Raw genomic sequence first — 27,606 nt, 5'->3', positions numbered from 1 at the left:
ATGCAAAGGCTTTTATGGGAAAGCACAATCATAGCTTGCTGCAGCCTCAATCTCCCAGGCTCAAGCGATTCTCCTGCCCCAGTCTCCTGAGTAGATAAGACTACAGGCACATGCACCATCATGCCTGGTGACATTTTTTAAAATTCACTTTTTATCTTTGACTTTTGACAATTTATAGTGTGTGTTAGTGTAATTTTTTTTTTTGAGACAGAATCTCTGTCACCCAGGCTAGGAGTGCAATTGAGTGGTCTCAGCTCACTGCAACGTCCGCTTCCTGGGTTCAAGTGATTCTCATGTCTCAGCCTCCTGAGTAGCTGAGACCACAGGTGCATGCCACCATGCCCAGCTACTTTTTGTATTTTTAGTAGAGATGGGGTTTCACCATGCTGGCCAGGCTGGTCTTAAACTCCTGACCTTATGATCTACCCACTTCAGCCTCCCAAAGTGTCAGGATTCCAGGTGTGAGCCACCTCACCTGGCCTAGACCTCTTTTAATTGAACCTTTTTGGGAAGCTTTGTCTTCCTCTATCTAGATGTCCATTTCTCCCCCTAAATTTGGTAAGTTTTCAGCCATTATTTCTTTAAGTAGACTTTCTAGCACTTTCTCTGTCTCTTCTGCTGGTACCTCTATAATTTGTATTTTGGTTCACTTGATAGTCATATGTTTCGTAGACTTTCTTCATTGTTGTTTGTTTGTTTCTTGTTCCTCTGATTGGATAATTTCAAATGACTTGCCCTAGGGTTCACAGGTTCGTTCTTCTGCTTGTTTGAGTCTGCTGTTGAAGATCTCTATTAAATTTTTCTTCAGCTCTAGGTTTTCTTTTTTTGTTTTTATTTCTTTGTTGAACGTCTTATTTTCTCCATGTATTTTCCTTATTTTGTTTAGTTGTCTATCTCTGTTTTCTTGTAGTTCACTGAACTTGTTTAAGAGGATTATTCTGAATTCTTTGTCAGCCGTTTCATAGATCTCCATTTCTTTAGGGTTAGTGATTGGAACTTTATTAGTTTACTTTGGTGGTGTCATGTTTCTCTGATTCTTTGTGATTCTTATATCCTTGTATTGCTGTCTGTATTTTTGAGGAAGTAGTCACCTCTCTTGCCTCTACAGGTTTGCTTTGGCAGGGAAACACTTTTTCAGTCAGTCCAGTTTGGGGTTCTGGATGGGTCAGTTGGTAGCATCTGCAGGTACTCCTGAGAGATAGGACTAGCTGGATTTTCTAGGCTGACTAGGAATCCCTAAGCCTAGCTGGGAAGGTGATCACATCCACCTTTAAACATGGGGCTTACAACTTAACTCACACCCGACCAATCAGGCAGTAAAGAGAGCTCACTAAAAAGTTAATTAGGCAAAAACAGGAGGTAAAGAAATAGCCAATTGTCTGTTGCCTGAGAGCACAGCGAGAGAGACAACGATCGGGATATAAACCCAGGCATTCGAGAGGGCAACAGCTTACCCTCTTTGGGTCCCTCCCCTTTGTAGGGGAGCTCTGTTTTCACTCTTTAAATCTTGCAACTGCACTCTCTTCTGGTCCATGTTTGTTACAGCTCGAGCTGAGCATTCGCTCGCCGTCCACCACTGCTATTTGTCGCCATCACAGACCCGCGGCTGACTTCCATCCCTCCAGATCTGGCAGGGTGTCCGCTGTGCTACTGATCCAGCCAGGCGCCCATTGCCGTTCCTGATCGGGCTAAAGGTTTGGCATTGTTTCTGCACAGCTAAGTGCCCGGGTTCATCCTAATTGAGCTGAACTCTAGTCACTGGGTTCCATGCTTCTCTTCCATAACCCATGGCTTCTAACAGAGCTCTAACGCTACTGCATGGCCCCAGATTCCATTCCTTGGAATCCGTGAGGCTAAGAACCCCAGGTCAGAGAACATGAGGCTTGCCACCACCTTGGAAGTGGCCTGCCACCATCTTGGGAGCTCTGGGAGCAAGGACCCCCTGGTAACACTTGGGACTTGCTACTGAATGTTGCCCATTCTCTGAGGTCATATGGGGCTACTGTCTGGGCTCCATCATTGCCTCTAGTCTAGTGGGATCGCAGGTTGCACTTTCCAGCAGGAGTGATGCTGCTAGCTGGACTCTCCAAATGGGCAAGGCTGCCAACTGGGCTCTGCAGTTTGATGGGGTCATTGGCTGGGTTCCCCACCTGGGTGGAGTTGCTGACTGTGTTCCACCATGGATGTGAATTGCTAACCAAGCTCCAGATTGGGTGGGGTCTCAGGATGTACTTCACAGAGGGTCTGGTTGCAAGATGGACTCTGCAATTGGACGTGGTTGTTAGCTGTGCTATCTGGTAGGGTAGGGTTGCTGGTCATCCTCCCTGTTTGGGTGGGGCTGCTGACTTCACCCTGCTGTTGGGTGGGACAGCAAGCTGAGCTCCATGATCAGGCAGGGCCATTGGCTGTCCTCTGTGGTGGGGCATGACGTCAGGCTGTGGTACACTGAGAGACAGGGTCTCTGGCTGGGCTCTTTAATCATGCAGGGCCACAAGATGTGGTCTACAATCAGGTGGGGGCCACAGATTGAGCTCTGCAGCTGAGCTAGACCTCTGGCTAGAGACCTCAGGTTGGCAGAATTGCTGACTCTGCTCCCTAGCCAGATGGGGCTGCTAGATCAGCTGCGCAGGTGGGTGGAGCTGCTGTCTGGGCTTAATGTTCATGCAAGGCCACTAGAAGGGCATCACTCCACTTCTTTGTTCCTACCTGACCCCAGGTAGTTTAGCCCTGTTAATATCCCCAGTGTCTCCCATGAGACAAGACAGAAGTGGTCCTCCTGGGAAGTACCTCTGAACACTTCGGAAGCTGGATGTCTGCCTCGGACTCTTTTGCTCCTTGGAGAAACTGTAGGCCCAGGGGATACCTCTTGGTATGGTGCTGTGCTTTTCCAGCGGAGAGGTGATGTGGTGGAAGTGAAATGACTTTCTTACTGCATTAAAAAATGTGGCTTTTCTTAATTTTTGTGTTCCCAAAGGGTGATTAAGTCTCACCCCCAGGTTCTGGGATTTGCACAGAGATTTGATTTTTTATTTATCTATTTATTTTTATTTTTATTTATTTTTTTGAGACGGAGTCTCGCTCTGCCGCCCAGGCTGGAGTGCAGTGGCCAGATCTCAGCTCACTGCAAGCTCCGCCTCCCGGGTTCCCGCCATTCTCCTGCCTCAGCGTCCCGAGTAGCTGGGACTACAGGCGCCCGCCTCCGCGCCTGGCTAGTTTTTTGTATTTTTTAGTAGAGACGGGGTTTCACCGTGTTAGCCAGGATGGTCTCGATCTCCTGACCTCGTGATCCGCCCGTCTCCGCCTCCCAAAGTGCTGGGATTACAGGCTTGAGCCACCGCGCCCGGCCTTATTTTTAAGACAAGATCTTCCTCTGTCACCCAGGCTGGAGTGCAATGGTACGATTGTGGTTCGTTGCAGTCTCGATCTCCCAGGTTCAAGCAATCCTCCCACTTCAGCCTCCTGAGTAGGTGGGACCACAGGCACATGTCACCACACCTGACTAATTAAAAAAAATTTTTTTTGTGGAGATGAGGTCTTGCTATGTTGCCCAGGATGCTCACAGAGGTGTCCTTGAACATAGATACTTAAATATTTGCTAATTACTTTTTCTGTAAGGGAAACTGGAGCTGGGGACCTCCTATTCTGCCACCTTGCTTATGTTGCTGAGCCCCTATAACTTAATTTGAATCCAGTGTTTAGTGATCAAAACCAACAAGTTTCTTTGAATGCATGAGTTCAGTGATGATTATCTGTTAATGTACTGAAATCGCTGTATTTCAGAAATATTTACTACACATTTCCTACTTTTAGTTTTTTTTTTTTTTTTTTTTTTTTTTTTTTTTGAGACGGAGTCTCGCTCTGTCACCCAGGCTGGAGTGCTGTGGCCGGATCTCAGCTCACTGCAAGCTCCGCCTCCCGGGTTCCCGCCATTCTCCTGCCTCAGCCTCCCGAGTAGCCGGGACTACAGGCGCTGCCACCTTGCCCGGCTAGTTTTTTTTTTTTTGTATTTTTTAGTAGAGACGGGGTTTCACCGTGTTAGCCAGGATGGTCTCGATCTCCTGACCTCGTGATCCGCCCGTCTCGGCCTCCCAAAGTGCTGGGATTACACTTTTAGTTCTTAAAAGAGCTAAGGCTTTTGGAAATAGCCTATATTTAAAAAAAAAAAGAAAAAAAAAAAAAGAGCTGAGGCTTACTTGAACTGTTTAATCTTTGCTTACCTCTATGGCTCTTCTGCCCATCTTCTCTTATTATTTGACTAAGGTGGTAAGTGTCTGTCACAACTGTTGTGTTTTCCAGAAAACCAGAAATATATTGTTATTTCATGCTTATATTTGTAACTTGAATTTCACCATCTAGATGTAATTTTAACATGTTGATTCCTCTAAATTGAATGGTGTCGGGCATGTTTTTGTGTGCTTTTTGACCAGTTGTATATCTTTTTTGTGCCATATCTATTTACATATTTCATTCATCTTTTCTTTTCAAAATTCAAATTAAATTTAATTTGTTTTAGAGATAAGATCTTACACTGTTGCCGGGGCCTGGAGTACAGTGTCACAGTCTTGGCTCTCTGTAGCTTCAACCTCCTGGACTCAAGTGATCTTCCTGCCTTAGCCTCCTGAGTAGCTGGAACTACAGGTGTGTACCACCACACCTGGCTAACTTTAAACATTTTTTTGTAGAGATGAGGTCTCACTATGTTGCCCAAGCTGGTCTCAGATTCCTAGCTTCAAGCATCTTCCTACCTCAGTCTCCCAAAGTGCTGGGATTGCAGATGTGAGCCACTGTGCCTGGCCTTTAGTGTATTTCTTAATTGGGTTGTCTCTGTATTATTAAGTTGAAAGTGTTTTTTGCCTATTTTATATATATGTTATTTATGAGATCTATATAAATTTGTGTGTCTGTGTATATATGTGTGTTTATGTATATATAGATGATATTTACTCCTAGTACGTGGCTTACCTTTTCATTTTCTTTCGATGAAGGCCAAATTATAATTGTTTTCTTTGGGTCCAGGATTTTTTTTTTTTTGGCTTAAGAAATCCCTGTGTATTTCAGGGTTGCAGTTTCTCCAGTATTTTCTTTTATAAGTTGTATAGTTTTAGCTTTTTTGTTTAGGTCTATGATTCACTTATTCACTTAAAGTTTGTGTGTTTTTTTTTTTTTTTTTTTTTTTTTGAGACAGAGTCTTGCTGGGTCACCCAGGCTGGAGTGCAGTGGCATGATCTTAGCTCACTGCAACCTCTGCCTCCCAGTTCACGCAATTCTCCTGCCTCAGCCTCCTGGGTAGCTGGGATTACAGGCGCGTGCTACCACACCTGTCTAATTTTTGTATTTTTAGTATAGATGGGGTTTCACCCTGTTGGCCAGGCTGGTCTTGAACTTCTGACCTCAAGTGATCCACCCACCTCGGACTCCCAAAATGTTGGGATAACAGGTGTGAGCCACCGCCCCTAGCCTAGTTCAAGTTATTTCTTACATAGGGTGTGAGTTAAAGGACAAGGCTATTATTTTTCCCTTACAGGTATTTATTTGTTCTAGCACAAATTTGTTGAAAGAACTGTCCTTTCCTTATTGAATTATCCTGGCACTTTTGTTCACAATCAATTGATCACATATCTGTGGGTTCATTTCTGGGATTTCTATTCTGTCTTATTGATCTTTAAGTCTTTCTGTATGCCAGTACCACACTGTTTTGATTATTATGACTTTAGAGCAAATCTTGAAATCAGATACTTTAAGTTCTCCAACTTTATTCTTCTTTCTCCAAATCAATCTGGGTATTCAAGGTACTTCGCATTTTTATACAAATTCTAGAGATAGCTTCTTACTCTTTGCAAAAAAACCTGCTCGGATTTGATGTGATTGCATTGAATCTATAGATCAATATGGAGAGCTCTGAGTAACAGTCTTTCAATTCATAAATATGGTATGTCTCTGTATTTATTTAGGTCTTCTTTTGTTTTTCTTAGCAAGTTCTACAAGTTTCTAATGTAGCTTTCAGTTTGCAGGTTTTGTACATATTTTGTGAAATGTATTGCTAATTCATATTTTTAGTGCTACGGTAAAGAGAATTTAAAGTATAATTTCTATTTGTTTATGGCTAGTACAGGTTTAGTGTTCTTTATTTGAAATGCTTGGGACCAGAAGTGTTTTGGATTTTAGAATTTTTTTCTCAGATTCTGGAATATTTGATATACATACCAGTCAAGCATCCTCAATCTGACAATCCAAAATCTGAAATGTTCTAATGAGCATTTCCTTTGAGTGTGACCTTTGATCATCATGTTGACACTTAAAAAGTTTCAGGTATTAGGGCATTTTGGATTTAGATTTTCAGATGAGAGATGCTCAACCTTTGTATATTGATGTTTGTATATTGATGCTGTATCCCTTGACTTTGTTACATTCATTTATAATATTAATTTTAGTAGCTTTTTTGTAGATTCCTTAGAATTTTTAATGCAAATGATCATGCTATCTGTTAAAGACTGTTTTACATCTTCTTTTCCAATATGTGTGCCTGGTATTTAACTTTCTTGCCTTATTGCTCTGCATAGGATCTCTAGTCACCATTGAATAGAAGTAGTGAGAGAAAATCTGCTTGCCTTGTTCCTGATCTTAGAAGGAGAATCTTCTGCTTTTTTACTGTTAAGAAGGAAGTTAACTTTAGGGTTTATTTGTATTTTTTTTTGAGACAGAGTCTTGCTCTGTTTCCCAGGCTTGAGTGCAGTGGTGCAATCTCGGCTAACTACAACCTTTGCCTCCCAAGTTCAAGCAATTCTCCTGCCTCAGCATTCCAGGTAACTGGGACTACAGGCGCCTGCACCACACCCAGCTAATTTTTGTATTTTTAGTAGAGACGGGGTTTTACCATGTTGGCCAGGCTGGTCTCAAACTCCTGACCTCAGGTGATCCACTGCCTCGGCCTCCCAAAATGCTGGGATTACAGGCATGAGCCACTGTGCCCAGCCTACAGTTTTTCTATAGATACCCTTTATTATATAGTAATTTCCCTTCTATTCCTATTTTCTCAGTTTTTTATAATGAATGGGTATTTGAATTTTATGTAAAATTTTTCTGCATTTATTAGAATGACCGTATTTTCTCCCTCTATTCTCTTATTGTAATGATTGATTTTTTAAATTGAGGCAAAATTCACATACCATAAAATTAATCCGATTTACAAAGCATACAATTCAGTGGTGGTTGTGTATTCACAAAGCTGATTTTTGAGTATTATATCAATCTTACATATCAATGAATAAACCTACTTGCAAATGATGGTTTATCATTTTATTGTTACATTTGATTGTTAATATTTTGTTAAGGATTTTTACATTTATGTTCATGAGAGATGTTGGCCTGTAGTTTTCTTCTTTTTTCTAACATCTTTGGTTTGGTGTCTGAGTAATGCTGGTCTCAGAAAATACGCCAGGAAGCGTTCTCTTCTTTTTTTTCTTAAGGAATTTGTGTAGGATTGTTACTATTTGTTCCTTTAAGAAATTCACCAATGTAGTACTCTTGGCCTAAAGTTTTTGGTATGAGATTTTAAAATTATATTTAATTTTTTTTGGACAGGATCTCACTCTGTCACCCAGGCGGGAGTGCAGTGGCATGATCATGGCTCACTGCAGCCTTGACCTCTGGGGCTCAAGCAACTCCCCTACCTCAGTCTCCTGAGTAGTTGGGACTACAGGTGCTAACCACTATGCCCAGCTAATGTTTTCTGTATTTTTTTAAAGATGGGTTCTTGCTATGTTGCCCAGGCTGGTCTCCAACTCCTGGGCTCAAGTGATCCTCCTGCCTCATCCTCCCAGAGTGCTGGGATTATAGATGTGAGCCACCATGCCCGGCCCGAGAATGTTTTTAATTACAAGTTTAGCTACTTTAGTAAATACAGGAATATTAAGATTTTTTTTTTTTTTTTTCTTTTCATGTCTGTTTTGGTAATTGGTGTTTCAGGAATTTGCCACCCATTGATTCTACGCTGTTGCATTTCTGACATAGAGTTGTTCATAACAGTCTCTTATTTTCCTTTTAACGTCTGCAGGATATGCAGAAGTGTCCCCTCTTAAATACTGATATTCATAGCTTGCATCTTTTTTCTGTCAGTTTAGTTGGCTTATCAATTTTATTGATTTTTTTTTTTTTTTTTTTCTGTCACCTGGGCTAGAGTTCAGTGGCACAATCATGGCTTACTACAGCCTTGACCTCCCGGGGTCAGGTGATCCTCCCACCCCAGCCTCCCAAATAGCTGGGACCAGAGGCATTCACCACCATACCTGCCTAATTTTTGTATTTTTTGTAGAGATGGGGTTTCACCACATTGCCAGGGCTAGTCTCAAACTTCTGGGCTCAAGGGATCTACGAGCCTCAGCCTCCCAAAGGGCTAGGATTACAGGCGTGAGCTACTGCGCCTGGCCGGTTTTATTGATCTAGAACTAGACTTGGTGTCATTGATTTTCCTTGAGTGTTTGTCTTTCTATTTTATTATTTTTTTTCCTTCTATTTTCATTGAGTTTAATTTGGTCTTCTTTTACCTTATTGAAGTGAAAGCTATGATTATTAATATTATCCTTTTCCTCTGTTTTAAGGTAAGAATTTGAAGCTACAAATTTCTTACAGCACTGTTTTAGGTGGATAGTTTGATGTGCTGTATTTTCATATTCATTCAATTTAAAATATTTTCTGAATTCTCTTGTGATTTTTTTTCTTTGACTTACGGGCTACTTAGAAGTTGTTTAAGTATTTGGGGTTTCATAAGTATCTACTGATAGATATTTTAATTTAATTTTAATTGTTTTCATCACAGAATATACTGTGTATGTTTAGTTTAATTCTGTGTTCATCACAGAACATGCTGTGTAAGGTTTCAGTCATTTGAAATTGAGACTTGTTTTATGGTGCAGAGTAGTCTTTTTTGGGACATGGTCCATGTACTCTTGAAAGTAATTCTTTTTCTTTATTTTCCTTTTTCTTTTTTAATGGAGATGGTGTCTCACTATGTTGCCCAGGCTGGTCTCAAACTCCTGGGCTCAAACTTGAAAGTAATTCTATTCAGAAGTTGTTAGGGCCAGGCATGGTGGCTCATGCCTGCAATCCCAGCACTTTGGGAATCCAAGGCTGGAGGATTGCCTGAGGGCGGGAGTTCAAGACCAGTCTGGACAACATAGCAAGACCCTGGCTCTTAAAAATATATAGAGAGTAAGATTTTTAAAAAGAAGTTGTTAAATGTGATTTAGTTGTTAAGCCAGAAGTATATTGTTATTTTGTGTTTATCTTATATTTGTAACCTGAATTTCACCTGGATGTAATTTTTATATATTGATTCCTCTAAAGTGAATGGTGTTGAGCATCTTTTTGCGCACCTTTTGGGCCAGTTGTATATCTGTTGTTTGTGTGTGCAGTACGAATTAAATGTGAATTAGGTTAAGGTAATTGATAGTGTCATTCAGATCTTCTGTATCCCTATTAATTTATCAGTTATTGAGAGAGGTGACATATTGATAATTATTTATAGAGTGTGAGTTTGTTTCTCCTTTGAGTTATTTCCATTTTTGCTTTGTGTATTTCGAGGCTCTGTTAGTAGGCATGAGTATATTTATATGTTCATAGTTGCCTGATATATTCATCTTTTTATTATTATGAAGTGTCCCTCTTTGTCTTTAGTGATCTTCTGTGTCCTGAAGTCTGTTTTGTCTGATATGCACTTAGCCACTCTTTATACTTTCTTATGCTTACACTTTCCAACCTTTAAAATTCAGCCTATTTGTGTTTTTATGTTTAAAATGTGTCTTGTAGACAGCATATGTGATTGGTTTGTGTTTTTTGTTTGTTTTTGAGACAGAGTCTCACTCTGTTGCCCAGGCTGGAGTGCAATGGTGCGATCTCGGCCCACTGCATCCTCCACCTCCTGGATTCTTGTGCCTCAGCCTCCTGGGTAGCTGGGATTACAGGTGTGCACCATCACACCCAGCTAATTTTTGTATTTTTAGTAGAGACAAGGTTTCACCATGTTGGCCAGTCAGGTCTCAAACTCTTGACTTTAAATGATCCACCTGCCTTGGCCTCCCAAAATGCTGGGATTACAGGAGTGAGTCACTGTGCCTGGTCTGGTTCTTGTTTTTTATATCATCTGATAATTACTGGATTAAAAAAAACTTTAAAAATAATGTAGTAAAATGCACATAACATAAAATTTACCATCTTAACCATTTTTAAGTGTACAGTTCAGTGACATTAAGTACATTCACGTCATCATACTAACCATTCATTCACAGCACTCTTTCACCTTACAAAACTGAAACTCTGTATCTATTAAACAATAATTCCCCATTCCCACCCACCCCAACACCTGACAACTACCGTGCTTTCTATCTCTATGAATTTGACTTTGCCAGATCCTCATATAAGTAGAGTCGTACTATATTTGTTCATTTGTGACTGGCTTATTTAATATCCTCAAGATTCATCCAATTTGTAGCATGTGACAGGATTTTCTTACTTTTTAAGGCTGAATAATATTCCATTGTCCATATATCCCATGTTTTGTTTGTCCACTAATCCATCGTTGGACACTTGGGTCGTTTCCATCTTTTGGCTATTGTGAATAATGCTGCCATGAATGTTGGTGTGCAAATATCTCTTGGAGATGCTGCTTTCAATTATTTTGGCTGTATGTCAAAAGAAGTGGAATTGCTGGATCATATGGTAATTCTATTTTTAATTTTTCTGGGAACTGCCATGCAGTTTTCCACAGCAGCTGCACCACTTTGCATTCCAGCCAACAGTGCATAAGAGTTCCAGTTTCCCCACATCATCATCAGTGTTTGTTATTTTGTTTCTTTGATATTATTAGCCATCCTAATGGATGTGAGGTTATATTCTCATTGTGGTTTTGATTTTCATTTTCCCAGTGGTTAATGATACTGAACATCTGTTTTTGTGCTTACTGGCCATTTGTACATCTTATTTGGAGAAATGTCTACTTTGGTTTTTGTTTATTTTAAACTCAGTTTTTTTATTGTTGTAGAACTTTTAAAAATACATATTTTGTATATTCATTCTTTTTTTTTTTTTTTTTTTTTTTTTTTTGAGACGGAGTCTCGCTCTGTCGCCCAGCCCAGGCTGGAGTGCAGTGGCGCGATCTCGGCTCACTGCAAGCTCCGCCTCCCGGGTTCACGCCATTCTCCTGCCTCAGCCTCCCGAGTAGCTGGGACTACAGGCGCCCACAACCGCGCCCGGCTAATTTTTTGTATTTTTTTAGTAGAGACGGGGTTTCACCGTGGTCTCGATCTCCTGACCTTGTGATCCGCCCGCCTCGGCCTCCCAAAGTGCTGGGATTACAGGCGTAAGCCACCGCGCCCGGCCATATTCACTCTTTATCAAATATATTACTTGCAAATATTTTCTCCCATTTTGTAGGTTTTCACTCTGTTGAATGTATCCTTTGATGAACAGAAGTGTTTAATTTTGATGTAGTTTGATTAATCTGTATTTACTTTTGTTGCTATGCTGTGGTTGTTAATTACCACCTTTTTAGAAATTATATTTAATTATATTTAATTTGATTATTCACATGCTTAGATTTAAGTCTTCATTTTGCTGTTTGCTTTTCTGTTTGACTCATCTGCTTTTATTTCCCCTTTTTTGTGCTTATTCTTGGTATTGATTATTTTTAGCATTTCATTTTAATATCTCAATTGGTGTTTTAACCACATCCTTTGTAATTTTTGTGAGTACACAGTAGGTATATATGTTTATGGAGTACATGAGATACTTTGATACAGACTTGCAATGTGTAATAATGACATCATGGAAAATGGAGTATCCGTCCTGTCAAGCATTTATCCTTTGTGTTATAAACAATCCAGCTGTATTCCTTTAGTTATTGTAAAATATACAATTAAATTATTTTGACTATAGTCACCCTGTTGTGCTATCAAATACTAGGTCTTCAGCTACATCTTATTTATTTTTACTGATTGCTAGAGGTTACAACATACATCTGAATTTATTATCATCTAATCATTAATAAGAAATTATTTTACATAACAGAACCTTGAAATAATATAATTCCATTTATTCTATCCTTGTTATACGTTTTACATCTACAGATGTTATAACTCAACAATATAGTGTCATAATTTTTACTTTAAATAGTCATAGGTATTTTAAATAATTTAAGAGAAGAAAAGAAATAGAGTCCTTTATATTTACCCACTAAGATTTCTCATGTCATATTCTTTCCTGCAGATGCAAGTTGCCACCCTGTGTCCTTTCCCCTTTAGTCTGAAAAACTTCCTTCGGCATTTTTTATAATGCAGGTCTGCTGGCAATTAATTCTCTCAGTTTTCATTTATCTGAAAATGTCTTTGTTCACCTTGATTTTTTGGAGAGTAATTTTTTTGGATATAGAGTTTTGTGTTAACAATTTTTTTTCTCTTTTAGCACTTTGAATATGTCACTCAGAAGTTTTTTTTTTTTTTTTTTTTTTTTTTTGAGACAGAGTCTTGCTTTGTCACCCAGGCTGGAGTGCAGTGGCACAATCTGGGCTCACTGCAACCTCTGCCTCCTGGGTTCAAGCCATTCTACTGCCTCAGCCTCCCGAGTAGCTGGGATTACAGGCACCCTCCACCACGCTTGGCTAATTTTTGTATTTTTAGTAGAGACAGGGTTTCACCATGTTGGTCAGGCTGGTCTCAAACTCTTGACCTTGTGATCTGCCCGCCTCAGCCTCCCAAAGTGTTGGGATTACAGGCGTGAGCCATGGCGCCTGGTCGTCACTCAGATTTTTTCTAGTTGCCATTGTGTCTGATGAGAAGTCAATCAATAATATCATTATATCATAATATGTAGTTTGTTTCCCCTCCCTTCTAGTGACTGTTTTCAATATTTTTAAAGCAGTTTGACTATCTAGTCTTTGATAACTTCCATGTTATCAAAGATTTATCTGAGATTTATCCCATATATTTCCTGCCCCAGACCTGAAATCATTCATATCTCTAAGGAGCCTTGGATCCTTTTATAGGGGAATGACGTTGAGAAACTAAAATCTGGGTGCTAGGGTACGTGTTGTTATTGGTTGTTCATTGCATCTAGGCCTTTCCAGTGGACAGATTTAGGAAATACTATTACTTATTTTAAAATAAATATAATTACTCTCATCTTAGGAATGTGGAACAGGAAGGTGGTTAGAACATGTTCAGTCTGTGGTTTTGACTTAATTCCTAAAATTTTACTTAAAAAGTACGATGATTTGAATGTTTGTGGCCACCTAAAATTCATGTTGGAAAGCTAATCATCAATGTAATGCTGGTACGAGGTGGGGCCTTTGGGAGGTGATTTGACTATGAGAATGGAGCCCTCCTGAATGGGATTAGTGTTGCTTTATAAAGTGGCCCCAGAGAGTGGCCTGGCCCCTTTTGCATGTGAGGACAGTTTGAAGATGCCTTCTGTGAAGGTGGAAGTGGGACCTCAGAAGATACCGAAACAGCTGGTGCCTTGCCCAGCTTCCAGAACTGTGAGAAATAAATTTCTGTTGTTTATAAGCCGCCAGTTTGTTATATTTTGTTATAGCAGCCCAAATAGTTTCTGTGATAGTTGTGCTTTTTCTTTACAGTGAACATATACTGTACTTTTATAATCAGAATGAAACAATATAAAATAATGGAATATCTATGCAATAGATTAATAAACCAAAGAAATGAGTGTACAATTTATAAAATAGAGCAAATCTGACTGGGCGTGGTGGCTCATGCCTGTAATCCCAGCACTTTGGGAGGCCGAGGTGGGCAGATCACGAGGTCAGGAGATCGAGACCATCCTGGCTAACACAGTGAAACCCCGTCTCTACTAAAAATACAAACAAAATTAGCCGGTCGTGGTGGTGGACGCCAGTTACTCAGGAGGCTGAGGCAGGAGAATGGCGTGAACCTGGGAGCGGAGGTTGCAGTGAGCCGAGATCGCGCCACTGGACTCCAGCCTGGGGGAAAGAGCGAGACTCAAAAAAAAAAAAGAACAAATCTGTGTTAAATTTATTTGGTGTAATGATGGTGTTGTGATTAGGTTATTGTTCTTACAAGATACATGCTGAAGTATTAGAGATGAAGTAACATGATGCCAGCAATTTACTTTCAAATTTTTCAACCAGAAAACAAAAGAGAGAGAGTTTCTGTGTGTATAATAAGTCTGTGTAAGTCTGTGTGTGTTTGTGTTTGGAGAGAGAGCATGAGTGTAAACAGGGCAAAATGTTAATATTTGGGGGAAAAAGGTAAAGTATGTACATGTAATCATAGTACTATTTTTCAACTTTCAATAGGTTTGAAATTTTTCAAAATAGTTGGGGTAAAATAATGTTTAATAAAATTTTGTAAAAATACCCATTATATTAACTTAAAAAGGTAGGATTTCATGGCAGCTGTCTTTACATAATAGGGTTATAGATGATTTTCTTTTCATTTCTTTTCTGAGACAGGGTCTGGCTCTGTCACCCAGGCTGGAGTGCAGTGGCGTGATCTCAGCTCACTGCAACCTCTACCTCCTGGGCTCAAGCCTCCTCCCACCTTAGCCTCCCCAGTAACTGGGACTACAGGCATACCACCACACCCGGCTAATTTTTTAATTCTTTTTCTAGAGATGGGATTTTGCCATGTTTCCCAGGCTGGTCTTGAACTCCTGGGCTCAAGCAATCTGCCCCCACCTCAGCCTCCCAAGGATTACAGGTGTGAGCCACCACACTCAGCTGATCATTTTCTTTCTACTTGTCTGTGCTTTCTCAATTTTATTTATGTATTTATGTGTGTATGTATGTATTTATTTATTTTTGAGACAGTTTCTCACTCTGTTGCCCAGGCTGGAGCTTAGTGGTGTGATCACGGCTCACTGCAGCCTTGACCTCCTGGGCTCAGGTGATTCTCCTACCTCAGCCTCCCAGGTAGATAGAACTATAGGCGCATGCCACCATGCCTGACTAATTTTTGCATTTTTTGTAGAGATGAGGTTTCACCCAGGAGTCTCAAACTCCTGGGCTCAAGCCGTCTGCTTGCCTTGGCCTCCCAAAGTGCTGGGATTATAGGCATGAGCCACCATGCTTGGCCGTTTCTCAGTTTAAATAATAAGGATATCATATTTGGGGAATTATAAAAATTATTTTTTAAAAATAGCGTATTTTATAATGTGAATTTATAAGCAGAAAAGGATCCTTTGTTTCAGTAATTTTGAGGGATGATATATGAGACATCCAATAGGATAATGATCTATGTAATGAGAAAGAGTGTGTGAATGATGGATGGGATATTAATATAATAATAGAAACCAGTTACTGCATCTTTCAAATGTTAAGAACGTCATATACTCAACTTTTGTAATCATCACAACAATGTTGTAAATGGTATTAATAATCATCTAGGCCGGGCGCGGTGGCTCAAGCCTGTAATCCCAGCACTTTGGGAGGCCGAGGCGGGCGGATCACAAGGTCAGGAGATCGAGACCACAGTGAAACCCCGTCTCTACTAAAAATACAAAAAATTAGCCGGGCGCGGTGGCGGGCGCCTGTAGTCCCAGCTACTCAGGAGGCTGAGGCAGGAGAATGGCGGGAACCCGGGAGGCGGAGCTTGCAGTGAGCCAAGATCGCGCCACTGCACTCCAGCCTGGGCAACAGCGTGAGACTCCGTCTCAAAAAAAAAAAAAAAAAAAAAAAAAAAATCATCTAAACTTTTATAGATACTAAATAACAGAGTAAAAATGGAAACAAAGGCCAGGCAAGTTGGTGCACATGTGTTATTCCAGAATCTTGGGAGACTGAGGTGGGAGGATGGCTGGAGGCCCGGAGTTTAAGACCAGCCTGGTCAATATAGTGAGACTCCATCTCTATGAAAAATTTAAATATTAGTTGAGCATGGTGGTCTGGGCCCTATAGTCCTAGCTACTTGGGAGGCTGAGGCCAGAGGACTGCTTGAGCCCAGGAGTGAGCTATGATCATGCCACAGCACTCTAGGCAGCCTGAGTGACAGAGCCTCTTAAAAAAAAAAAAAAAAAAAAAAAAAGACACAATGTTAAAACAAAAGTTGAAACAAAGTCTATCTTAGATTTCCAGAGTTTATACTCTGATAGTTTCTTGTAATAGAGAGAAACTTTATAATTGGATTCCAGCTGGCTGACATAGTAAACTAAGCTGGGCAAAAAGATAAATAGCAGATAGTAGGTCTCACCTGATCAGAAATGTAACCTAATCTGTCATGAGATTAGAAATAAAAGAAGGAAAAAAAAAAAAAAAAGAATAGAATTGTAAACCTAGGCTGGGAGTGGTGGCTCACCCCTGTAATCCTAGTACTTTGGAAGGCTGAGGTGGGCAGATCACTTGAGTCCAGGAGTTCAAGACCCGCCTAGACAACATGGTAAAACCCTGTCTCTACAAAAACTACAAAACAGTTGGATGTGGTGGGGTGCGCCTGTAGTCTCATTAAGCAGGAGGCTGGGGTGGGAGGGTTGCTTGAACCCAGGAGACTGAAGCTTCAGGGAGCAATGATTGTGCCATTGCACTCTAGCCTGGGCAATGGAGAGACTCCACCTCCAAAATAAATACATAGATAAGAAACGTAAACCTAAAGAGTAATTAGAAGATGCCTTTAAAGTGAAAAGCAAAGGTTTCTCCTCTAATACTGGCAGTACATTTTAGAAAAATTTCTTTTTATTAACATTCAGAGCTATCGAGCAAATCTGAGTGATATTCAGGTAGTATAAATAGGAAAAGACTAGTGCACCATGTTAATTGCTATATAAGCATTACCATCTATGAGACCTTGTTGATGGATAAGCTAGGAGCTCTTTCAAGAAAGAACAACCAACATTCCATCAGTGTTGCTTAGTCTATAAAAAGCATAGTCATCTATTCCTTGAGTGGGATAGATGACCCCAATATTAAGCCAATAAACAATACCCCAATATTAACAATATTAACCCAATATTAAATGTTAATGTTAAACAACATTAACCCAATATTAAACCAATAAACAATGATCCCAGTGTCAAACCAATAATGAAGGAAATTAATACACGGGATATTCATGCTTAATTTCATTTAAATCCTGAAATTAGGTTGACACTAAACAACGACAAAGAACACTTGGTTTTAGATGGGTTGAATGTAAAAAGAAGGATAAGAAAATAACGATTTCTCCTTTGCTAAATGGATTCTCCTAAGTTCAAGGGAAATGAGAGTCCACTAATAGTAGATATAATTCAATCAACCTTTTCTTTTGTTTCATTTTTTTTGTATGTGTATGGGACAGAGTCCAGCTCTGTCGCTCAAGCTGCAATGGCGTGATCTCGGTTCACTGCAACCTCCACCTCCCGGGTTCAAGCAATTCTCGTGCCTCAGCCTCCCAAGTAGCTGGGATTACAGGCACGCACCACCACACCTAGCTAATTTTTGCATTGTTAGTAGAGATAGGGTTTTACCATGTTGGCCAAGCTGGTCTTGAACTCCTGACCTCAAGTGATCTGCCCACCTCGGGCTCCCAAAGTGCTGGGATTACAGGTGAGAGCCACCATGCCTGGCCCTCATTTTCTTTTGTTTCTTTTAATTCATTTTATACATTAGTGATCACAAAGTTTATCCCAGGTTGGTGTCCCGCTTTTACCCGGCACGCTTTCTAGTTGCTTCTCACAGTTAATTCAGAGGCCCGATGGGATACAAAATTTTAGCGTGGGCTTCAAGAAAATAAAGTTTAGAAAGTAGGTTATAATGCTGGAAAAAAGTCATAAATTTCTAAATAAAAAGTAAATTATTTGGGGGTGTGTATACTATAGTTCTCTGTTGGCAGAGGAAATGAAGTGCTGATATTAAATAAATGGTTTTAATTAGAATTTAAATAACAGGTAAATACTTGTTTCTCTAAATACACTTCGAGAATTGGAACCAAGATTATAATTCGAAAAAAATCATACAAACATGTTTTAGAATAAAATCTAAGAAGGAAAGAATTTTGATTAACCAAATAAGCTTTCATTTTAATTATAAACTATTATTTGGCATTTATACACATAAAATATATGTTTAACTGAATATTTTGTACAAACTCTATGAGTATTCCAGATACAGAATTATGATTATAAAATAAAACAATCAAGATATTTCAAGGAAGCATGTGATTCAGTGCCAAAATTACAGTGGTATATCTGTCACAATAGTTATAGCCCATAAAATGTTGACATGAGAACTCTATGTAGGCAATTAATTGCTAGAAGAATAAATGATTTTCATTATGCAGAACATAGAAAGGGACACAATGCAAAATAAAGATATGAAAGCCTTCAGAATGTCTTTATGTTGTTGCTAGTAAGATGACAAAACATAAAGCTATAAGAATCTGGCCATGTGAAATATTTATAGTAAGTATGCCTTGAGTGCTTGCGTGGAAGAAGTGCTCTGTCAGCCACTTTTGGTAGAAGTATGGCCCAATATAGATACCAGGAAAACCTCTTCGACCACAGCCATGTCCGTAACTGGTAATTCCCATTACAAAAAATCTTTTATATTCTGGTAAGTAGCACATTAATGGTCCACCACTGTCACCCTGTCAAAAAAGTCCCAAAATAGTGTTTGTTACTTCTAGTATTCTTCAAGCAACAGTAATTCTGGAATAAATTATTTACATCAAACATACATTTATATAAATACATGTTTTCAATATACCCCCAACTTATAAAGATCATAGATTTTGAGCTTAATCTTCCAACTCAAACAGGAGGAATTCAGTTTTGCCCAGGTATTTGGAGGAACCATACAGCTGGTAGATAAACGTCTCATCTGCCTAGTTTTGAGCCAGAATATTATAAATCAAATTGTTTGGATTTTTAAATACAATTATTCAGGGGAAATATAATTTAGGAAGTATGTAAAATATTGTAAAAACTGTCTATTTTTAGAATATTCTCTTGCTTAATACTGTGTGTGGAAAGTATAACTCTAAGATGTATGAAGGATTCTTTTAGGCATGTGTGTGGTTTGCTTGCCAAGGAGAGGAGTAAACTGGCATCTTGCAAGAGATGACAAGTTTCTAAGTGCTGACAATGGCTAGTGCAGCAAAATAAGCATAAATGGCAAAGCCTCTCAGTAGTATTATAAATGACAGTCACTTTCATAGTCTATACAAAATTATGAATGCACCCAACACTGTTACTAAGGCCTGTTAATGCACTCAAAACAACAAGGACACTGAGATAACTGTTTCCAATTCTCTATACAAGGCAGGCATTGAATAATTATTTTTTGATGAGGAGGATGTTTGGCCTAGGAATGCAATCCAATTAGAATGGATTCTTTACTATTTTACTCAGCAAGATTTTTAAGGAAAAGGACACAGGAAAGATAAACTTTAGATTGCAGAAATGAGAATGAGTAGGAAAAGGTGAGAGCGTGGGGTACTCAGGAGTGAAGGACTAGTAGATTTGGAAACAAGAAAAGAGGAATAAAGGAAGAGTAAAAAAGCATGAGACAAAACAAAAAATGGATCAATTGTACTTCTTTAAAAAATTAACATTTGTGCTGCAAATGATAACCTCAGAAAAGTGAAAAAACAGTCTACAGAATGGGAGAAAAATTATGTACATTATATATCTGGTAAGGGACTTGTATCCAGAATATATGAAAAAGGCTTATAATTCAGTGATAAAAAGACAACTCAATTTAAAAATGAGGAAGGGATCCAAATAGACATTCTATAAAGAAGCCATATGAATGGCTAATAAATACATGCAAAAATGCTCAACATCATTAGTCATTAAGGAAATGCAAATTAAAACCACTATGAGATAGCACTTCACACCCACAAGGATGTATTATTAAAAAAAAGACAGTAACAGGCTGGGCGCAGAGGCTCACGCCTGTAATCCCAGCACTTTGGGAGGCCAAGGTGGGCAGATCACTTGAGGTCAGGAGTTCGGGACCAGCTCGGGACCAGCCTGGTCAACAAGGTGAAGCCCCATCTTTACTGAAAATACGAAAAAAAATATCCAGGCATGGTGATGTGCGCCTGTCTTTCCAGTTACCTAGGAGGCTGAGGAATGAGAATCACTAGAACCTGGGAGGCAGAGGTTGCAGTGAACAGAGATTGTGTCACTGCACTCCAGCATGGGTGACAAAGCGAGACTATTTAAAAAAAAAAAAAAATTGAGCTGTACACTTTTAAGTAGGTGAATTATATCTCAAAGTCAATGATTTAAAAAAAGGATTCAAGGTAAATTCTGCCTATGGTTGACCCCGATGATAGTAGAAACCATGGAATCAGGAACCAAGAAGATTTGGATTGTTGAAATAGTTAAAAAGGAGAAAAAATAATTTAGTATTTTTAGGCCTGATAATTAAGACCACCAGAAAGTTATCAAAGGCCTTGTTTAACAAGTTCCCTTCTGGCTTCAGAAAATATTTTAAAGGAAAATTACTTGGTCTTACCCTGCAAGTATCAAAAGCTCCATCTTCGTCACCTGCACAAAATGAAGTGTTGGGAATTATTCCCCCATAACTCCTCTCAGAATTACACATCTCTCGAGAAATATAATGCACTTCTGCGTCTTGTAAAATATTGGTAACGTTACCTGTTAACAAAAAATACCAGTAAGTTATCTTGGAGCACAGACATTTTCACAGTGATTTATTATTATTATTTTTTTGTATTTTTAGTAGAGACGGGGTTTCACCGTGTTAGCCAGGATGGTCTCGATCTCCTGACCTCGTGATCCGCCCGTCTCGGCCTCCCAAAGTGCTGGGATTACAGGCGTGAGCCACTGCGCCCGGCCCCACAGTGATTTAAATGTTGGTGTTTTATAACCAACATTTTATAAGTTTTCTTTCCAAAGTGACTGATTCAATAATTATGTAAAAATATATTCATATGTATGTGTATGAATATGTATGTATGCCTAGGAAGATTGTAGAATGTTTACCTAAATGTTTGTTTATTTTTGAGATAGGGTCTTGATCTATTGCCCAGGCTGGAGTGCAGTGATGTGACCTCGGCTCACTGCAACCTCTGCCTCCTGGGTGCCAGCCACTCTTGTGCCTCAGCCTCCCGAGTAACTGGGATTACAGGTGCGCAACACCACACCTGGCTAATTTTTTTTTTTTTTTTTTAATTTTTGAGATGGCGTCTCGCTCTGTCGCCCAGGCTACAGTACAGAGGCGTGATCTCAGCTCACTGCAAACTCCGCCTCCCGGGTTCAAGCGATCCTCCTGCCTCAGACTCCTGAGCACTCACCATTATGCCCAACTAATTTTTGTAGTTTTAGTAGAGATGGGGTTTCACCATGTTGACCAGGCTGTTCTCAAACTCCTGACTTCAAGCGATCCACCCACCTCGGCCTCCCAAAGTACTAGGATTACAGGTGTGAGCCACCACGCCTGGCCAGATGTAAAGTATGAGGGTTCCAAATTCTTCACATCTTCATCAAGGCTTGTTATTGTCTAGCTTTTTAGTTATAGTCATCCTTGTGTGTCATCCCAGCACTCTGGGAGGCTGTTTTAAAATTACTGCTAGTGTATAGAAATAGAATAGATTTTGTATATGGTCTTATACTGGCTGTATTACTAAACTCTGTTAATTCCAATGGATTTTAGAGCCTATTTTAATTACATCATCTGTGACTAATGAATATTTTGTTATTTCCTTTGTAAGTTGTGTGCCCATCTTTTTCTAGTATTAACACACCTGGTAGGACTTCTACAATATTGAATACAAGTGGAGAAATTGTTCCTGACTTTAAAGGAATGTTTTACTGTAATGATGTTTGCAGTAGTTTAGAGGTCAATAACCTTAATTAGGTTAAGGAAATTCCCTTCTATGTCTAGACTGTTAAGAGTTTCTAACAACGCTTCTACTGCATTTGTTCAGATAACATTTTTTTATCCTTTAACCAATCTGTGATGAATTACATCAAGAGACTTCTAATTTTATTTATATTATTATTTTTGAGACAGGGTCTCGCCCTGTTGTCTGGGCCGCAGAGTGCAGTGGCACAATTAGCTCACTGCAACCTCAAACTCCTGGGTTCAAGCAATCCTTCCGCCTCAACCTCCCAAGTAGCTGGGACTACGGGCATGTGCCACCATGCCCAGCTAATTGTTATTTTTGGTAGGGATAGGGTCTTGCTGTGTTGCCCAGGCTGGTCTCAAACTCCTGGCTTCAAGTGATCCTGCCACCTTGGCCTCCCAAAGGGCTGGGATTGCAAGCATGAGCCACTGCACCCAGCTGAGACTTCCAATTTTATTTTATTTCATTATTATTTATTTATTTATTGAGACAGAGTCTCACTGTGTCACCCAGGCTGGAGTGCAGTGACGTACTCACTGCAACCTCTGATTCTTGGGTTCAAGTAATCCTCCCTCCTCAGCTTTCCAAGTAGCTGGGACTACAGGCACACACCACCACGCCCAGCTAATTTTTAAATTTTTTGTAGAGTTGAGGTCTTGCTATATTGCCCAGGCCATTCTTGAACTCCTGGGCCCACGCAATTCTCCTGCCTTGGCCTCTCAAAGTGTTGGAATTACAGGTGTGAACCACCACAGTTGGCTGACTTCTAATTTTAAACCACCCTTGGATTCCTGAGATAAACCTAATTTGGTTATGATTAATTCTATTATTTTTTTGAACCAGGGCCCTGCTCTGTTGCCTAGGCTGGTGCCTAGTGTAGTGGTACAATCATAGGTTGCCGCAGCCTCAGCCTCCTGGGCTCATGTGATCCTTCTGCCTCAGCCTCTTGAGTAGCTAGGACTATAGGTGTGCACCACTATGCTCAGATAATTTTTTAGTTTTTTTGTAGAAACAGTGTCTCAGTATGTTGCTCAAGCTGGTCTTGAACTCCTGGCCTCCTAATTTGGCCTCCCAGAGTGCTGAGATGACAGATGTGAGCCACTGTACCTGACCATCAATTCTATCTATAATATACTTTATAGATGTAGTATGTTATTACTAATAATTTGTTTGGAATGTCTGCATTTATAACATTGGGCTTTCTCTTACTACGATTACTTGATTTTGGAATCAATAATAGGATTATTCTCATACACTGACATGGAGTATATTCCTTCCTTTTGTATTCTTTGGAAGCATATGTATATAATTTAAATAATCTTCCTCTAGTTTTTTTTTTTATTATACTTTAAGTTCTAGGGTACATGTGCACAATGTGCAGGTTTGTTACATATGTACACATGTGTCATGTTAGTGTGCTGCACCCATTAACTCATCATTTACATCAGGTATATCTCCTAATGCTATCCATCCCCCCTCTCCTCACCCCATGACAGGCCCCAGTGTGTGATGTTCCCTTTCCTGTGTCCAACTGTTCTCATTATTCAATTCCCACCTATGAGTGAGAGAGAACATGCAGTGTTTGGTTTTTTGTCCTTGTGATAGTTTGCTGAGAATGATGGTTTCCAGCTTCATCCATGTCCCTACAAAGGACATGAACTCATCCTTTTTTATGGCTGCATAGTATTCCATGGTATATATGTGCCACATTTTCTTAATCCAGTCTATCATTGATGGACATTTGGGTTGGTTCCAAGTTCTTGCTATTGTGAATAGTGCCACAATAAACATACGTGTGCATGTGTCTTTATAGCAGCATGACTTATAATCCTTTGAGTATACACCCAGTAAGGGGATGGCTGGGTCAAATGGTATTTCTAGTTCTAGATCCTTGAGGAATTGCCACACTGTCTTCCATAGTGGTTGAACTAGTTTACAGTCCCACCAACAGTGTAAAAGTGTTCCTATTTCTCCACATCCTCTCCAGCACCTGTTGTTTCTTGACTTTTTAATGATCGCCATTGTAACTGGTGTGAGATGGTATCTCATTGTGGTTTTGACTTGCATTTCTCTGATGGCCAGTGATGATGAGCATTTTTTCATGTGTCTGTTGGCTGCATAAATGTCTTCTTTTGAGAAGTGTCTGTTTATATCCTTTGCCCACTTTTTGATGGGGTTTTTTTTTTCTTGTAAATTTGTTTGAGTTCTTTGTAGATTCTGGATATTAGCCCATTGTCAGATGAGTAGATTGCAAAGATTTTCTCCCATTCTCTAGGTTACCTGTTCACTCTGATGGTAGTTTCTTTTGCTGTGCAGAAGCTCTTTAGTTTAATTAGATCCCATTTGTCAGTTTTGACTTTTATTGCCATTGCTTTTGGTGTTTTAGACATGAAGTCCTTGCCCATGCCTATGTCCTGAATGGTATTGCCTAGGTTTTCTTCTAGGGTTTTTATGGTTTTAGATCTAACATTTAAGTGTTTAATCCATCTTGAATTAATTTTTGTATAAGGTGTAAGGAAGGGATCCAGTTTCAGCTTTCTACATATGGCTAGCCAGTTTTCCCAGCACCATTTATTAAATAGGGAATCCTTTCCCCATTTCTTATTTTTGTCAGGTTTGTCAAAGATCAGATGGTTGTAGATGTGTGGTATTATTTCTGAGGGCTCTGTTCTGTTCCATTGATCTAGATCTCTGTTTTGGTACCAGTACCATGCTGTTTTGGTTACTGTAGCCTTGTAGTATAGTTTGAAGTCAGGTAGCATGATGTCTCCAGCTTTGTTCTTTTGGCTTAGGATTGTCTTGGCAATGTGGGCTCTTTTGTTCTGAGTTCTGGTTTTTTATTTTTGAAAAAACCTAATTACTGATTCAATTCTTTTACACTTTATAGGACTATAGAGGATTTCCATTTCATGTTTGGTCAATTTTGGTTAGTTACCATTTTCATATTTAGTCAATGTATTAATTTCAGTTTGGGCTAGTTACCATTTTCATATTTAGTCAATTTGTTAATTTCAGTTTTGGTTGTTTACAAAGGAATTTATTCATTTTGTCTAAGTACTAAAATTTACAGTATAACATTTTAAAAAGTACTGTGCTATATGTTAGTTCATAATATTAATTCGTTTTTGTGCCTTCTTTCCTTTTGCCATCAGTCTTACCAGTGGTTTGTTGTTTTTTCAGAAAACTAGATTTTGGCTTGTTGGTTTTCTCTTTTCTATTTTCTATTCATTAATTGTTGTGCTTACCTTTATTTCTTTTTTTCTGCTTTCTATGGGTTTAGAATATTCTGTCTTTTTTTAGTCTCCCTTCATAGTAGCTGAGACTACAGACATATACCACCATGTCTGGCTGTAATATTCTTTTTTTTTCTTTTTTAAAGAGAGATGGGGTCTTGCTCTGTTGCCCAGGCTGGTCTTGAACTCCTGAGCCCAAGCAATTCTCCCACATTGGCCTCCCAGAGTGTTGGGATTACAGGTGTGAACCACTGTACTTGGCCACTGCAATGTTTATTTAAACTTTAAAAAAGTTAGACTTTGAATTCACAGTGTTCAGACTTTATTCTTCAATACTAGGTCAAATATTTGCTCTTCCATATGATTCAAACTATATATATATATATATATATATATATATATTTTTTTTTTTTTTTTTTTTTTTTTTTTTTTTTTTTGAGGTGGAGTCTCAGCCTGTTGCCCAGGCTGGAGTGCAGTGGCGTGATCTTGGCTCACTGCAACCTCCACCTCCTGGGTTCAAGTGATTCTCCTGCTCCAGCCTCCCAAGTAGCTAGGATTACAGGCTCGCGCCACCACGCCCACCTAATTTTTTGTATTTTTAGTAGAGACGGGGTTTCACCATGTTGGCCAGGCTGATCTCGAACTCCTGACCTTGTGATCTGCCCGTCTCGGCGTCCCAAAGTGCTGGGATTACAGGCCTGAGCCACTGCGCCCAGTCTCAAACTAAAAATATATATTTCTAAAACTTTAAATTTTATGTTTTACCTCTACCTGCAGCTCTCAAGTTTTACTATGTGCCATATACATTATTGTTCAATTCTAAGTATTTAAAATTATTATGATTTCATCTTTGACATATGAATCATTTAGTAGTTTTGAATTCTCCAAATGTGTGATGTTAAAAAGCTTACCCTTTTGTCATTTTTTTACAGCTTTATCAGGGTTTAATTTACATAACATGAATATCACACATTGTACCAATGCAGTTGTATTGTACCAATGATTTCTGGTAAATTTATACCAGCACCACAATCCAATTTTAGAGTATTTCCTTCACCTACAGAGTCCTCCTATGCTCACTTGTAATCAGTTCCCAGCGCCAGCCCCACACTTAAGAAATGACTGGCTGGGCGCAGTGGCTCACGCCTATAGTCCCAGCACTTTGGGAGGCTGAGGTGGGCAGATTACCTGAGGTCAGCAGTTCGAGACCAGCCTGACCAACATGGAGAAACCCCATCTCTACTAAAAATACAAAAAATTCGCCAGGCATGGTGGTGCATGCCTGTAATCCCAGGTACTCGGGAGGCTGAGGCAGGAGAATCGCTTGAACCTGGGAGGCAGAGGTTGTGGTGAGCTGAGATCGCGCCACTGCCCTCCAGCCTGGGCAACAAGAGCAAAACTCTGTCTCAAAAAAAAAAACAAAAAATAAAAAAAAAACTGATTTCTGTCTCTATAGGTTTGCCTTTTCTTGAAATTTTGTATAAATGGAATCATACATTTGTAGTCTTTTTGTATACAGCTTCCTTCATTTAGCCATATACCAATGTTTTCAAGGTTCATCTATTTTGCAGGATAGTTTTCTTCCTTTTTGTTGTTGGATAGTGTTTTGTTGAACAGATATATCATATTTTGTATATCCATTCACTAGTTGGTGGACTTTGGATTGTTTCCAGTTTGGTGAGTTATTAATAATGCTATGATGAGCATTCTTAAGTTTTTGTGTGGACATGTTTTCATTTGTCTTTGGTAGATATCCAGGAGTGGAATTGCTAGGTCATATGGTAACTATGCTTAACACGGTAAGTCCATATTTAACTCTTCAAGGAACTGTCAAACTGTTTTCCTAAGTGGCTTTACCATTTTACATTCTCCTCAGCAATGTATAAGGGTTCCAGTTTCTCCACATCCTTGCTAACACTTGATTTGTTAGTCTTTTGGATTATAATCATTCTAGTAGTTGCATAGTGGCATCTCATTGAGGTTTCAAGGATGTTAACATAAATATATATTTGAAATGAGGTCTTGCTGTGTCACCCATGCTGGAGTGCAGTACAGTGATCATAGCTCACTGCAGCCTTGAGCTCCTAAGTTCAAGTGACCCTCCTGTGTTAGCCTCTCAAGTAGCTGGGACTACAGGCATGTACCACTGTGCCTAGCTAATTTTTATAGCAACGAGATCTTGCTTTGTTGTTGGTCTCAAACTCCTGGCTGCAAGTGATACTTTCACCTTGGCCTCCCAAAACACTGAGATTACAGGTATGAGCCACTGTACCCAGCCAGTGTTAACAATTTTTCATGTACTATTAGCCATTTGTATATCTACCTTGGTGAAATGTGTTTTCAAATCTTTTTTGTTTCTGCAAATACTATGATGACTTATCTTTTCAAATCTTTTTTTTTTTTTTTTTTTGAGACGGAGTCTCGCTCTGTCGCCCAGGCTGGAGTGCAGTGGCCGGATCTCAGCTCACTGCAAGCTCCGCCTCCCGAGTTTAAACCATTCTCCTGCCTCAGCCTCCCGAGTAGCTGGGACTACAGGTGCCCGCCACCTCGCCCTGCTAGTT

At 39.5% G+C, this 27,606-nt stretch overlaps 2 protein-coding genes across 2 annotated transcripts in view; both read right to left on the bottom strand.

The window, feature by feature from the left end:
- DAZAP2 (DAZ associated protein 2) overlaps positions 1–27,606 on the bottom strand; it is a 426,196-nt gene that overhangs the window by 331,650 nt on the left and 66,940 nt on the right. The gene's annotated exons all lie outside the window — the stretch shown is intronic.
- Positions 17,960–27,606, bottom strand: part of TMPRSS12 (transmembrane serine protease 12) — a 45,752-nt gene continuing 36,105 nt past the window's right edge. The window contains exons 4-5 of the mRNA XM_050748809.1: positions 20,459–20,601; positions 17,960–18,581 (exon numbers count right to left, since the gene is read on the bottom strand). Coding sequence (XP_050604766.1) covers positions 18,330–18,581; positions 20,459–20,601 — 395 coding nt within the window. The 3' untranslated portion in view covers positions 17,960–18,329. The remainder of the gene's footprint in view (positions 18,582–20,458; positions 20,602–27,606) is intronic.

The sequence above is a fragment of the Macaca thibetana genome, chromosome 11 (assembly GCF_024542745.1).
Source record: "Macaca thibetana thibetana isolate TM-01 chromosome 11, ASM2454274v1, whole genome shotgun sequence".
NCBI classification, from domain to species: Eukaryota; Metazoa; Chordata; class Mammalia; order Primates; family Cercopithecidae; genus Macaca; species Macaca thibetana.
The sequence above is the reverse complement of the archived record's forward strand: the minus strand, read 5'-3'. Positions and strand labels throughout refer to the sequence as shown.